Raw genomic sequence first — 14,672 nt, forward strand, 5'->3', positions numbered from 1 at the left:
AGGATTTAGGTGTCTGACGCAGAAAAATGATTTTTTTCCTGTTCCTGTGTCCAAGCCTGTAAGAGTGATTATGGCTCTGCTCCTGTCGGGGACCTCTAATTTAAAGAGAAGAACGTTGCCCAGAGCGCCTCCCCGTGGCAGAGGCTGGGATGAAACCTGCCGCTGCGGCAAATCCCACAGACCCTACCTGCTGCCCGCTGTTAAGGAACTTGGTCCTTGGTCTTTGTCAACAGGCCACAGGATGATCAGACCTAATTCTGGACCCTCTTCCCACCCTCAGGATGCCCAGTAGCTACAGTGCATTGGTGGACGGGAAGGCAGGAAAGGAGCTGAAGAGAACGAGAAATGAAACTTTCCCTCCAAGTCCACATTCACTAGTAGCTTCAGCAGCAAACCTGGGACTAGGCAGGTGACACAGGAAACGGGATAAGGAATAGACACCCCAAGGACAGGGAGCCCCCAGGGGGTGCTTACTGTGGCTCGCTCAGAATGCTGGGTGGCTGTAGCAGATGCTATGGGTACCACGCTCAGGGGCACTTCCTGCTGCAGCACCTGAGGTCCTCTGCCCGAGGGTGTTTTCCTGTGAGGCAGGTCATGGGAGGGCTGGGAGCTGACGGATAAGTAGCCCAGTGTCCTTGTCCCTGTGTGGAACAACTCTGAGACCCGGTCTGCCCTTTCTCCCAAGTGCCCCCAGCGGTCACCTGCTCCCTTAAACACCTGCATGGGAGTCCTTCCTTCCTGTTTCTCTCCCCACTTCCTGCAATGCCCTGCCAGATGAACTGTTTGCACTCGAAACCTAGTGTCAGGGTCAGCTTCTGGGAGAACCCGGGCTAAGATGATAAGTGGACCAGGGAGTTTCTCTGGCCAGTGCCATCAGTGTGGTCCCTGACCAGCAGTATCAGCATTACTTGGAATTGGCTAGACATGCAGGTTCTCAGGCCCCACCCCAGACCTCCTTAAATCAGAAACTCAGGTGGGCCCAGCCTGCCTTCGGGAGTTTGAGAACTCTTGGACTAAGTTATAATGTAGGAAAAAGCCCAAGGGAGGCAGAATCGGGAGGTTCCCCCTGGGAGAAGTTGGGCAGGGGCCCTCTAGTGAACCCCGGAGGCGCTGGGTTGTGTTTGGAGGGCCAAGTTCATTACTGAGGAGGGGGAGGAATGAGTTTCTGGTTGGTCCTTGCCCCAAGAGGCTGCTCAGACGGTGGGGGGAGGGAGGGATGACCCCCCCGAGGCAGGGGCTTCAGAGCTGCTAGAAACACCCGGCAGGGAAGCTAAGCTTCACCAAAGGTTTCCACCAAATGGCCTGAGAGTAGGAAGCTGGGCCCAGGTGGTACTCGGGAGGGGTGGAAGCACCTGGAAGAACTTGGCAGGCTGACCTGACCCAAGGGCGGTGGGGCAGCCGAAGTCCTGCAGAGCCGGCTGCAGCCCACAGAGGGCGCCTCCGGGACCCTGGGCGTCACCCTGAACTCACAGGAAAGTACTGAGCTAGGGAAGGTGCCGCCTCCTTCCTTTCAAGGGGCTTCTGCTGTTTTCCATTTGCAATTATGACATCCCTGGGAGGCGAGCGGATGGGTGCCGGAGAGGGTTCCCGGCACTCTCCGCGCGCTGTCCATCCACGCCCCCCGCCCTGCGGAGTCCCGAGGGGACGAGGGCTCTCGGGCGGGAGGCAAGTGCAGCCGTGTGTTCACAGTGTTCACGGGGAGCGGGGACGCCCGCGCGCGCGCCTTCGACGCCCAGTCTGGAGCGCTGCGGAGGGTGTTCCGCGGCCACGCCTTCATCATCAACTGCATCCAGGTAGGCGCTCCAGCTCTCTCCGGGGGCCCGTGGCTGGTTGAGCGAGGGCGAGCCCGCCTGCACCTCTGCCTCGGAGGGGAAGTGGGGAGGGGGGGGCCAGGCAGCAGCGCTCCCCCGCGGGCAGCGCCTCCCCGGGGCCGAGGCCCCCTGGGCTGAGCCTTTCCCATCTGGCGGCCTGGGCGTTCGCGGCTCACGCCGAGGCCCGGGCCGCCGCTGGCCCGAGGAAGGGCGGGGCCTGCACCTACGTGACCCCATAGCTGCGGGGAGGCGCGGGGTTGGGGGCCGGTGGCGCACCCCCTCCAGCGCCGCCCACGCCCCGCGCCCGCAGGTGCACGGCCAGGTGCTCTACACGGCCTCGCACGACGGCGCGCTGCGCCTCTGGGACGTGCGCGGCCTCCCGCGCGCCCCGCCGCCGCGTCCCGCCGCTCCCAAGCGCAGCCTCTCGCGCCTCTTCAGCAACAAAGTGGGCTGCGCCGCCGCCGCTCCCCTGCAGCCGGCCTGAGACGCCCCGACCGGCCGCCCACGGACCCGCGGAGGGAACGCGGCTGTCGGCCTCGGGGGCTCCGAGGTCAAGGACCGGGGCGGCGGTGGTGCCTGTCCTCCGCGTCCGCTGACTTCCGAAGCCCTCGCCAGGCCGCCCGTGGGAAGGCCATGCGTGCCCGCCACCGCGTCCCCAGCCCGCCTCTCGGTCCCACCCCCTTCGGCCAGAGCCCCTGCGGAGCTCAGCCCTCAGCCTGCTCTCCGGCTCTCCCGGGACCCTCGCGACTCTCAGGGTGTCCAGCCCCGCGGTCCCGGCGCCCGAGGTCCTCCGAGGCCAAGCCTTTCCTGCGGAGCGAAGCGGACGCTTCAGAAAGCCACAGACCGGGCCTTCCTGGCGGTCCAGTGGTTAGGGCTCCGCGCTGTCACTGTCGAGGGCCCGGGTTCGATCCCTGGTCGGGGAACTAAGATCCCACAAGCCGCGCGGCGCGGCCAAAGAAAAAAGCCGCAGGCTGTCGTTATTTTGGCAAATTGTCCATTTGTGAAGAACCAAAATACAGGTCCTTAACAGTGCTCTGCAACACGTCGTCTTTTGTTTTGCCCACGGTGTCCCAGCCCCATCTCAGAGGGAGAAGGGGTGCCGGGAAGCAGGGGCCTCACACTCGCCTGGGCCTGGCCCCCTGGGGTGAAATGAGGGGCTGTGGCCTCACAGCCCCTCCAGTGTCACAGCAGCGCCACTCGAGTGGGGAGTGGCATGGGAGAGGCCAGGAAGCAAGGAACCGGTTCCTCAGCTGCCTGGGTGACAGCGGGGACCCAGTGCTGCTCCCGCCGGAATCGAGGCGGCTCTTTCTCTCAGGTGTGGAGCAGAAGGGCACCCGCACAGGGGCCAGCTTCGCGCCCCGCGTGGTGAAGGCCCTGGAGGTGTACACAGGAGGCAGCTGGAGTACCTGCCCAGAGGAGATGAAAGGGGAAGTGGGGCTCAGACCCTAAGAGGCCCTGAGGGGAGCCGCCCCCAGCAGCCCCTCTTACACCGGGAGGGGCCCATGTTCCGCACCCACAGGGCCCTCCATGCCAGGCCCTGGCTGGCTCCCCGCCCCGTGCAGGAAGAGGAAACGCTGCAGAGGACAGTGTCTGCCCTTGAGAGCTCAGCGTCTAGCCAAGGACAAGCCTCCCCGGGCAGAGGCAGCCCTTGATGCAGAGGTGGGTGCGCCAGTGTCCATGCAAGATGCGCGGCAGGACGGGCTTCACCTGCTCGCTGGGGTGCCCAGGTCCATGCCTGATGGGTGGATCCCACCCCCTTGGGAACAGGTACGGGGTATTGCCACCAGGGGCGGTAGAAAGGGTCGCATACCTCTGTGATGGGCTGTAGGCCCGACCCCCAAACCCTGGGAACCCAGGGGCCTCGCCAGGAAAACAGGCTGGCCTGTGAGAAGAACCTGCAGAAGCGGCATCACCCAGCCTTCTTTGGGTGGGGCTCAGCACAGAGTACAGGTGAGGGGTTCCACGTGCGCGGCCTGTGTCTGGGAGCGCTCACTTCCTAGCGGTTCTTCTTCTCCAGGGCCCGAGGCTGCGGTTACAACGGCAGGCCCACCCCGAGGGGCTTTCGGGGGAACTGAAGCGCACTTCAGGGAGGGCAGGCAGAGAGAACCACCTTGAGTACCTGCGCCGATTTCGTGACCTCCTCAGTCGGCTGTGCTGACAGAGGCAGTCCGAGTAACCAGACTCTCTCGCTCCTTGGGGCCACAGCTCTCGCTAGCAGGGCAGGCAGCTTATCCAGCCACTGGGGGCAGATCCTAAAACGGCTGCTGCATTCGTTTTCTCCAGCCTGCCTCTCCCAGAGAAAGAGTAAGAAGTGAAAAACCGCTAATTTGCATTTATATAGCATGACATATTTGGGTAAATTTTATTTCAGTAATTTTCTTGTGTGCTATCTTTGGTTTTGGCATCAGGGTGATGGTGGCCTCATAGGATGAGTTCGGAAGTGTTCGTTTCTCTGCAATGTTTTGGAAGGGTTCCAGAAGGCTAGGTGTTAGCTCTGCTCTAAATGTTTGGTAGAACTCGCCTGTGAAGCCGTCTGGTCCTGGGCTTTGGTTTGTTGGAAGATTTTAAAATCACAGATTCAATTTCAGTGCTCGTAATTGCTCTGTTCATATTTTCCATCTCTTCCTGGTTCAGTCTTGGGAGATTGTACCTTTCTAAGAATTTGTCCATTTCTTCTAGGTTGTCCATTTTATGGCTGTGTAGTTGCTTGTGGCAGTCTCTTATGGTTCTTTGTATTTCTGCAGCTTTTCCTTTTTCATTTCTAATTTTACTGATTTGGGTCCTCTCCCTTTTTTTCTTGATGAATCTGGCTAAAGTTGTATCAATTTTGTTGGGTAATTTTTATTCCAGTAACAGAGGGCTTTGCTAGATGTTGAGGATATAAAGACCAGATAACCACAAGATGTTTCTTTGCCTTTGATGATACAGTCTTGCCTCTGATAAATACCTTCAGTTGGGTAGGGGAAGGATAGGAAGTACTTATAGGACATATGGGCAGGAAGACAAGGACAGGACATGGCAGTGTCACCAGAGTCAAGAGCAGACAGAAATTCATAAAAGTGATGGGCATCAGATCTGACCGAGTGCAGCACGTTCTCGCCGCAGCCTCCCGTCGTTGACCCCCTCGGCCTCACAGGCCTGTGCGTGCCATCCTGCTCGGAGCCCTCTCACGGCCCTGGTATTCACCACTCAAGTCTAGACCCCCGCCTGCCTTTCAGGGCGCTTTGTAGTTGGACTCGGCAATCCTTCCAGCCTCAATCTCTTCCCCCAGCACACCCTCTCTGGGTCTAGAACAGCCCCTGCGACCCCATGAATGTGGCACACTCAGCTCCTATCTCATTTGTCCCAGGTCTGGAATGTCCTTTCCCTCTGACTCTCCAAGGAGAACCCCCCCAAACCCATCTCCCCTGTGACTTCAGGCTGAGCACACTCCCTCCTGTGTAACAGCATTTTCATCACAAATGTCCTTTGCTCCTTCTCTTGCATTCCAGAGCAGGGAGTGATTCCGGAGCAGGGAGTGACACTCAGTCGCCACCTGTCAAGTTTCATACGACCAGCTAGAGGCAGAGCCAGGACGGAAGCCCGTCTCCCAGTGCATGGGGAGGGTATAGTCTGCACTGTCCCAAGCTCAAGAACTGGCTTCTCTGTGTCTCTTCATAGGAAAATGGAGCACTAGACCTGCTAGTGTGGCTTGAATTCCCTAGCCTTTTCCAAGATCATTAGGAAGCACTTTGGGGAGCTAGAAGCCACACCTGGCCCAAGCCCAGGGCAGTAACTTGTTAGCCAGAAGCTGCAACCTAGGCCCCCAATCCAAGTCTGACATGGTCTCAAATGAGGCTAGAAACCCCTCATCGCCTCGGCCGGGCCGCTTCCAACGCTGAGGAAGCAAACCCCGCCTCCCCGACTCAGTCTCCCCTCCCCCACATACACTTCATCTTTTAACAACAGACATCGATGGTGCTTTTGAGGGCATACATTTGACTTCCTCACAGAAGTCAACGGAAGCAAACGTCTCGAACTAAATGAAGCTCTAGACCACCCAGACACTTTCAACACTCACAACAGTTTAGGAGTTTGAGTAACTCATTGCAAAATTAGGCTGACAATTTTTGAATATATTTTCCACCTTTTATTTCCATCTGTATCATCCATTTTAAAAGAATGACAAGAAAAGATTTCCACCCATTCAAACTGGACTGCTCTCCAAGCTTTGTTGAAAATGATTCCTGAAAAAGCTGGAGCATTTCGGCCAGCCCCCTGACGGCAACCACGTGGCCCACCTGCCCTGTCACAGGGGCTTCCGGTGACTCCCGGAGGCAGGGAGAGCCTTGGGAACACACCTGACACTTGATTCATCCAGCAACCGGCTGCTGCTGGCTGCGTCCTGGTGCTGGACAGGCTTTTCATGTAATACACGTTTACGGAGGGATGCAGGGTGCAATGAGAACGGTTATTTGAGCTGTTACGAGGCTAACAACATACCTTTACAAACAGTCTTCCGTAATATACCCAAGAAACCCTACAAAGACTTGGAGAAAATATACCTTAATTTCTGACAGGTATCTTACCTTAGCCAGCAGTGAATTTAATAGGACAGAAATGCATCTAAAAATGCTAATTAAAAATAAGTTGCTTTGGTTAGCATTTAAGACTTTACCATTTAATAAAAGATTTTATTTTTGTAAAGAAGAGCTTTGAATACATATACATTCTGAATTTCAGCCTGGAATTTCAAGTGCCTACTTTACTAAGCTAAGCACAAAACACAGACGTTTCAGGCTGAGGGCGTCTGCCACCGTTTGGTGTGGCTGTGGGAGCCGATGCCTCATCATCAGGCCCCCCAGAGCACCTGCAGTGGTTGAGGATCTAAAGGACGTTTTCGGGACGGGGCAGAGAGGCTGAAGCAGAAAGGCAGAGCTGCATCACGGGAAGGAGGAGACGATCGAGCAGTGGGCTCAGGAGGGCAGGAGAGCAGGGCAGGATGAAGAGGAGGAGACAGGGCCCGCTTTCGCTCCCATGAGCTCCTCCTGGATCCCTTCCCTAGCAGCCACCCTATCCCAGTCCTTCCCATTTCTGGGTGGGGAAAAAACAGAGCAGGGAGGCTGGCATTAGGGTTGCAGAACCTGAAGGCAGCTGGGAACTGCAAGATCTGGCCAGAGGCAGCTCAGTTCCCAAGACGGACCCTGGGGACCGGCACCTGCCCCCCGCCGCCGGACCCCACCAAGTCTCTTACTCTTTACATCCCTGTTCCCCGCCTACCCCTCCCGCCCCCAGGTAGGAAGCACTCTGGAGCAAAATCAGATAAAGCGTAAGAAAAAAAAAAGACCTGCATTACACTCTTCATAATGATAGAATTTATGAGCAGAAACTTAGTGCTCACTTCTGTTCATCACTTAGTTTCTCTTTGTTGCTGTCTTTATACTTTCTACATAGGATAAGTACTCTGCAATAATAATTTCTTCGTCTTCCAGAGTTGAGTCAAGGTAATCTTCTTCATGTTCTGGAATATCTTCCAGGATTTCATTCACAGCCTCTGTCTCCATATCTTCATCTGTTGAGGCGCTAGAGGTCCCTGCAGTAAAGAAGTGCAGCAACAGGGGAGCTGAGGGAGGAGGACAGAAAGAGAAACCTCCACGGGGACCAAAGGGACCCACGTCAGCTCCAGCTCGGCCCTCCCGCGCCACAGCGCCCGAGCAGCCCGAAGTGTGCACGTCTGCGAACGCCCCTCGCCGCCCCCGCGAGCCTTCGCCGCCCCAAGCCCCGCCTGCCGGCTTCCGCTCGAGCAGACAGTCCCTCCCGTAGGTCTTCAGACATCGCAGACCCACCTGCAGAATCAGACGGGGATGTGGGTGGCGTTGCTGAAGAATCTTCCGCCGAGAGCCGCAGGTCAGAAGGAAGACTTCCACCGTTGTGAGCGAGGGTCTGAGCCGCCAGCTGGACGTTTCCCCGGAACACCCTCAGGGCAGCCTCAGCCGCTGCCGCGTCGAAGCCCATGTACACCAGCTGGGAGAAGGCAGGACGGCGCTGGCGAGGGCCCAGGCCACACGGCACAGCGCGCACCCGGCACTCCCGCCCCCACGCAGAGCCGGGAGAGCCAGGTCTCGGGGGCACACGTTCCCAAAACCCACCGCACGCGTGTACCACCGGCCTTCTCGCGCTAACGTGCGCGTGAGGCAGCTTGGAAAGGAAGGAGGAAGACCTGAGGCGGCCACGTTGGTGCCCAGTCGCCTCAGAAAGGCAGCCGGCTCGCAAGCCAGAGGCAGCGCTGCGTGCACAGAGCTCGTTGTCGCCGGGACCCTTAGCTAGGTCTCTGCAGCACACTAGGCAGGCTAACGTGACGGGGGGCACACGTGGACATCCCTGCAGGTCACAGGCAGGGGAACGGGAGGCGACGCACCAAGAGGCGTGTGTAGGAAAGAGGAGAAAAGCCCGAAGAAAACCTTCCCACAGCTTCCCTGTTTCCTACTCTGAAGGAAATGCCTGTGCCCCGCGTCCACCCGCTGCAACTGCTGCACGGAGGCTGCGCCCTCGGGCGGGCCGGTCACACCTGGAGCCCCGGGCGCCAAGGGCTCGGCCCTGCCTGGCCGCCAGCCTTGTCCCGCCAGCCAGTCCCACACGAGGCTGTGCGGGCGGAGAGGGGCACAAGGCGCTTGCACTCACTTGGTCAATGGTTTCCCGAGAAGGACTCTCCTGATGGCTGTTGGTTTCCGGACCAGAATCGTTTAACCACCACATCTGAGGCTGACTGAGCAGAATCTAAAAACGTACAGGGACACCCGTTACTCATCACTAACATCCGCTCGGTCACTCAGGCAGAGACTGAGCACCTGTCACGCGCTAGGCAGGCACAGCCGTGGGACACACGAACAGGTGTAGAAACTGTGGTGGACGAGGCTCAGGGTGCTGTGGAAGCAGAGAACGGGGACCCCTGAATAGGCTGCGGCTGGAGAGGCGGCTGTTCAAAGGCGGCTCCCGCCAAAGGTCGTGTCTGAGTTGAGGTCTGGAGGATGAACAAGATTATTCAGGCAAAAAGAGCGCATCCTGAGGAAGCAGGAAAGGATTTGAGAGAGCAGGCGGAAGGATTCCAAGAAAACACAAGCTTGTTGCAGCTCAGCCTTAGGGGTGACAAGGTCATAAAGAGCTATAAACGGAAAGCTGTAAGCAGTCCAGGGCTGCCCAATGTGACTTCTCTTTGGAAGGTGACATGCTCTAGGTTTACAATGTCAAGGAGAAGAGCATTGGACCCTTGATTTCTCTGTCACATGATACTTACTCTTAACCTTATAAAGCCCTTTTGGGGAACTTCCCTTTTAACACTGAATACTTCTATATCGATCAAATGCATTTATGTACTATTTGTATAATTAAAAACAAGTTTTGAGCCCCATCAGTCCCTTCACATATTCAGAATTTTTAAATTTCTCTAAGAAATCAAATTAGATATTCAAATAACATTTTGAATTAAAAAAATATATTAATACATATATTTGAAAATTCAGTCGACCCTTGCACAACGCAGGATTTAGGGGCGCTGACCCTCATCGCAGTGGAAAACCCAAGTGTAACTTACTGTGGACCCTCGGTATCCACAGTTGCTCCGCATCTGCAGATCGTGAAGTACTATACATAGTTATTTACTATTGAAAAAGGTCCACGCGTAAGTGGACCCACGCATTTCAGACCCATGCTGTCCAAGGGTTAACAGACCGACTAATGGGGACCTCTGAAGAACAGGACGGGAGGTCTTGAGAATAAGAGGCAAAGGCAGGGCAGGCTCCCCACTGCCTGCAGGATTCAGTGTGAACTCCTCAGCAGGGCAAACAAGGTGACGCGGCCCACCTAGCCCCTGCCTACCTGTCCAGCCCCATCTCTGGCCATTCCCCACCCCGCCCCACCTCCAGCAGGTGTAACCCAGGCCTTGGCAACCCCGGGGCTCAACTCCCCCGGCCTCATGCTTCAGCCCTTAGCGCTGCCCCCGCTTCTCCTCCGTCTGCTGGGCCCCCTCCCGTGACCCGCCCCCCAGCTCAGCTTGCAGCTCCTGCCTCCCCACCCAGTGCTGCGCTCCCACATGGTAGCCCTTACACCACTGTGCTCTCTGCGTCTGTCTCCCCACTAGCCTGTGGGCTCCCCCAGGGCAGGCGGCATCTCCGCTGAGACTCAGCACAGCGCCTGCCTCATTAAGTATCCTGTCTGCTCCTTGAACAAAAATTGGAAGGACGTGGACCCGGGCAGAGTTACCACTAATTTGGATCCCAACCTGTTTAGTCACTTCTGAGGACTTCTTTAAAAAGCCCCTTTGCCAACATGTACTACTGACTAAATAATAAAACTAAATATTCAAAGAAAACATTTGAATTCAAAAAAATTACATTAAAACTTCAATCACCTTTCTTCCACCTCACTGTTAAACTCCCGCTGCAAACAGAAACCTCATCAAAGTTCCTGCCCTGCGAGCCCTGCGGCATCGTGGACAGGCACTGAGGTGGGTGCGGCTCGTCACTCTGGCTCTGCCACTGGGTTCGAGAACAAGAGAGTTCCGACCCTTAGATCCAAACCAGGAATGAAGAGGAAGGCCCGCAGCCGCGGGGCTCCTGGCGTCAGGAAGGACAAAAGAGCAGCTTCAATGAAGAAGTGGAGGGGTGGTGCCTGGGCCGGGAGCAGGGCTGCTCAGGGAGGCCAGAGGCTGGGGAGGGGTTACCTGCAGGGACTCCTCCAGGTTCCCGCTGGCCTGGTGGAGCGCCTGCTTGGCTGCACGAGCGGAGTAGCCCATTCCTTTCAAATAGTTTATGTTCTCCAGGCGGCGTCTTTTCTTCTCTTTTTCCTCCTTCCTTATTTGGTCCAATTTCTTTAGGAAAACAGCAGAGTTACCAAGTTAGGGATTGCGGTTTTGTAGAAAGCCTTCTCAATCCATGCTCTATAGGAGTCTCAGGGTCACCAGGCAAAGTGAAAACCACAAGGTGAGGTGACCTTCTCTCTCCCCGTCCCACCCAGCATGAGGGCCACTAGGGCAGAGACCAGGGGTGTGCTGCTCGCGGGGAAGCCCAGCGGGAGCCGGAGACGTCAGGCCAGGGAGGGAAGAGAGCACCTCGGGGACCACCACCTGGCACCAGAACAGGCCCCTGGGAACCAGCAGGCACATCCTGAGGACCCCCGGAGAGGTGGACGTGCCTTCTTCTAGGAAGCAGGGGGAGGAGCTTCCTGCATGGGTGGGAGGGCTTCTCAGCCTCTGCTGAGTCACCTGGGATCTTACCGAAATGTGACTCTGAACGTGGGGGCCGTGGAGGGGGTGGGTGGGTCCTAGATTGGCGCCCAAGCTACCGATCCACCCACCACTCCCTGGGTAGTAAGAACTTAGTCCACTTAAAACCCCAAGAATGCTCAATGCCAGGTGACAAAGGTCACCTACCCCCGTGGTTCTCAACCCCGAGGCTCAGGTGCCTGGCGTTGCTCCAAGAGCCTGAGGAAGGCCACAGGTTCAGTCTCTTCTCCTCCTCCCACCCCAGCCCTCATCAGGAGAGTTCTGAGTTTGTTTTGAAAGCAAGTATCACTTTATTTTATTTCTATTTATCTATTTATTTTCTGGCTGAGCCGTGCAGCTTGTGGGATCTCAGTTCCCCGACCAGGGATCTCCCCGGCAGTGAAAGCGCCCAGACCTAACCACTGGACCGCCAGGGGATTCCCACAAGTATCATTTTAAAAGGATTTCTGCTGATTAAAACAATAAAACTAAAACAGGTTTGACAACCACTAACTGAATCCAACCTCATTATTTTGCCAATGAGAAGACAGAAATCTCTCAAGACAGTTAGGTGCCCCAGTCAAGGTCATCACCGACAGCAGAGCAGAGAGACAACTTCTGCACATTCTAGAAACGGTCCGCCCTCGGCCCAACACAGGGAGAACAGCAGAGAAAACAGCTTTTCCCTTTGATGTATCTCCTCCTACCTCCATGGTTCAGTCCAAGCAACAAGGGTCCCCTCTACGTTCTTACAGCAAGAACACGGCCTCACCTCTTAGGAGAAGAAAGGAATCCTCACCACGGAACCAAATACTCCAAGCTGGCAGTAGGACTAGGCAGAAGGGGTGACTGCCCACAACATTTCCTGGGATGAAGACAACCTCAGCCTGTAATTTCCTGTTTACAACAGTGGAGAACCTACCTGTGAGCAAGCGGGGCTGACGACGGCTGGGCAGCTCTGCCATCCCGCTGCCCACCCCCTTCCCCGGGGCTGTGGTCCGCACCCCCACCGCGCCCTCTAACTGCCTCCTCTGGGCCAGTCTCCGAGACTCCGAACCCTTCTGCACAGGCCCGGCAGCTCACGCACCTGCTCCAGTCCCGCAGCGGCCCCTCCCCACACCCAGTCAGGCGCCAGCGCTCCTGAGCTCCAGCTCCCAGGCCCCGGCTCCACCTCCCAGCTGACCCTTCCCGCTTCACCACAAGACCCACGCAGGCCGGCGGAAGTAGTCCGTATCACTCACATTTCCACTTTGATTCACACGTACACACCATGTAAAATGCCTCTACCCCGTCCCATCCTCTGCTTGCAATTCCAGCCTCTTCCACTTATATTTCAAAAGGCTAATAAGAAGGACGATTAACATTCAAGCAGAGAAAGACCCTCCCAGCCAGCCAGCCAGCCAGCAGACACGGGCCTCAGAGCTGATACAAAGTAGGGGCCTCAAAGAACACTTTTTTCTTATTACAAATGCCTAAGTCAGTTTTCTCTTAACCATGTAGATACACATGATATTTCTCTTTATACTAGAATTAGGAAAATAAAATAAACCAAGGAAATGACAATAAGCATTGACTGCGAAGTCTTATCAACACAGTAGGGTCAAATGTTGTGAGAGAACTGGGTTCTAAAGTCACGGCTGTGTACAGGCAAAAAGACTGAACATCCCTTAGGAAGGCCACCACGCTGCCTCTCACGGCCTCGGAACACTTCAGCACTGTCAACTGACCTCAGTTTCATTAGTCTGTTTCTTTTGCCAGATGAGAAACTGGCCCGTACTCAGGGCCACGAGGTACAAAAAAGCAAACTTTGAGGAATCACCTATTACCCTCTACTCAGTGAGACGTTCAAACCCGGAGCTTCAGAAACTGAGAGGACAGCAGATTCACGGGAGCTCACACGCGATGGGACTCGGAGCTGGTCTTCCCACCAGCCACCCCAGCTGTCCCTAGGGTGTGGGAAGCTGACTAGTTCCCCAAGTAGGCCCTGACCAGCCTAAGCTAAGCAGACAGGCTCAAGCCAGTCAGGTCTTGACACTCCCCTGGCCACGGCGACTGGCTCAAAGGTGGCCAATCAGTGAGCAGCTCAGAACGTCTCTGAGGATTCTGGGACCCGGACCATGCTCTTGGTGTGATGGGATGACCCCGGTAACACGGAGGAGGCAGAGAGACAGAAACTAGAACTCAGCGACAGGGCGAAGCCACTGAATCAACTAACCTGAGACCCAGCCCTCCTCTGGGCTCTTTACAATTAAGTAGGCCAGTGAATCCCTCCCTTACCCTCTTTATTGGGCGTTTAAGCCAATCTGAATTTGTTGCCTTCAACCAAAAGCATCCCAACTACACATCCACTGAGTGGAAGAGTGAGCAGGGTCAATTGCCCTATATACTCTGTTGTTTTTTTATTTTCTCCAAGGGCTTATAGTTTAATTCATTAAATGCACATCTGATAGGACACTACTATTTTTTTAAAAAAACTTATTTTTGCTACTTATAAAAAGGAAGTGAAGTGGTAACGTTTACCATTTTATAGTATCTTTTGGCTTTTCAGAACCTTCTGTAAAAACTCACGAATGCTATTCTCAGATGGGAATTAGAAAGTTCAGGAGAAAACCAGAGCCTTAGTTCAGGTTTTGCCACCAATTTGACCCATGACCCCAGAAGAGACAACCTCTGAGCCTGTTTTCCTCATTTGTAAAACTACCATGTTCGATATGGTAACATTCCTTCCAACTCTGAAATTCTAAAGTTTTTTTTTTTAACTGTACTTATCTCTAATTGTTTTAAATGATTATAGTTTTGAATCTTTGCTTTTATAACATAATGTTAGTTGTTCATATGATTTGACTCATGTTTCCAGGCAAGGATGACATCCTGAACTGTAACAATGGCTCCCTGGAAAACACAGACCCCTTTAAAATGGTTTCCAGAAATATACTGTGATTAAAAAAGAGAGAGAGAGAGAGAAGACTGCTTGGATAACTGTACTTACGAGCTACCTGCCACCATAGCAAGAATAAAATGAAGGAAACTGCACTGTCTGAAAACTGATGCAATTAAAAAAGACAAGTTTTTCTCCTGACTTCCAAGTCTGAAGCAATGAAGAGTTCCTTGTTAATAATACCTAGTACGGAATTTTCTTTTTCTGTTCTTTCATATCTGAGAGCTAAGGCACTTTGGAAATAATTTTGCTATTGCCTCAAGTTTCACACCTACTCAAAGGCAAAGGCCTCAACCAAGCATTGCCAAGACCACATTAAGGTACCTCTCTGCGGTTGGTGATGTGGGCAGCTGCGTGGTCCACGTTCCCGTCACATGCCCTTAGGCCAAGCCGAGCTTCCTGGGCACTAAATCCCAGCTGCATCAAACTGTGAACTTTTGATGGATCAATATATAGCTCTTTAAAGAGCTGACATGCCTACAGACAAAGAAAAATGTAAGAATCATGTAACCATAGTAACATTAAAGCTTAACACAAAGCTAAAACCTAAAGGAAATTGGATTGTACCCAATGTGAATTAGGGTGTGTCAGATTTTAGATAAAACCTCTAAATGTGACCTATTATCAACCAGGGCAAATGCAAACAGACAACACCCTCTCTGCTCACGTGACTTATATGCAGTAT

The 14,672-nt window shown here is 54.5% G+C and overlaps 2 protein-coding genes across 10 annotated transcripts in view; one reads left to right on the plus strand and one right to left on the minus strand.

Annotated features, from left to right (window-relative positions):
• WDR86 (WD repeat domain 86) overlaps window positions 1–14,672 on the plus strand; it is a 91,348-nt gene that overhangs the window by 22,709 nt on the left and 53,967 nt on the right. For 5 of the 7 annotated variants that reach the window (XR_009565236.1, XM_060305112.1, XM_060305113.2 and 2 more), the window contains exon 6: window positions 1,690–1,793. Coding sequence is in view for 6 of the 7 variants with exons in the window: in XM_060305112.1 (XP_060161095.1) it covers window positions 1,690–1,793 (104 nt within the window). In the remaining variant the exon portion in view is untranslated. Of the gene's footprint in view, window positions 1–1,689; window positions 1,794–2,121; window positions 2,433–7,327; window positions 10,380–14,672 lie in introns of those variants that run through there. The other 2 variants (XM_060305114.1, XM_060305110.1) reach the window with 2 other exon arrangements.
• Window positions 5,918–14,672, minus strand: part of NUB1 (negative regulator of ubiquitin like proteins 1) — a 28,035-nt gene continuing 19,280 nt past the window's right edge. For all 3 annotated transcript variants that reach the window (XM_030854258.2, XM_030854259.2, XM_060305104.1), the window contains 5 exons: window positions 14,312–14,464; window positions 10,510–10,656; window positions 8,472–8,567; window positions 7,637–7,814; window positions 5,918–7,383 (listed from right to left, as the gene is read on the minus strand). In XM_030854258.2, coding sequence (XP_030710118.1) covers window positions 7,205–7,383; window positions 7,637–7,814; window positions 8,472–8,567; window positions 10,510–10,656; window positions 14,312–14,464 — 753 coding nt within the window. In that variant the 3' untranslated portion in view covers window positions 5,918–7,204. The remainder of the gene's footprint in view (window positions 7,384–7,636; window positions 7,815–8,471; window positions 8,568–10,509; window positions 10,657–14,311; window positions 14,465–14,672) is intronic.

This window comes from Globicephala melas, chromosome 9 (genome assembly GCF_963455315.2).
Source record: "Globicephala melas chromosome 9, mGloMel1.2, whole genome shotgun sequence".
NCBI lineage: Eukaryota > Metazoa > Chordata > Mammalia > Artiodactyla > Delphinidae > Globicephala > Globicephala melas.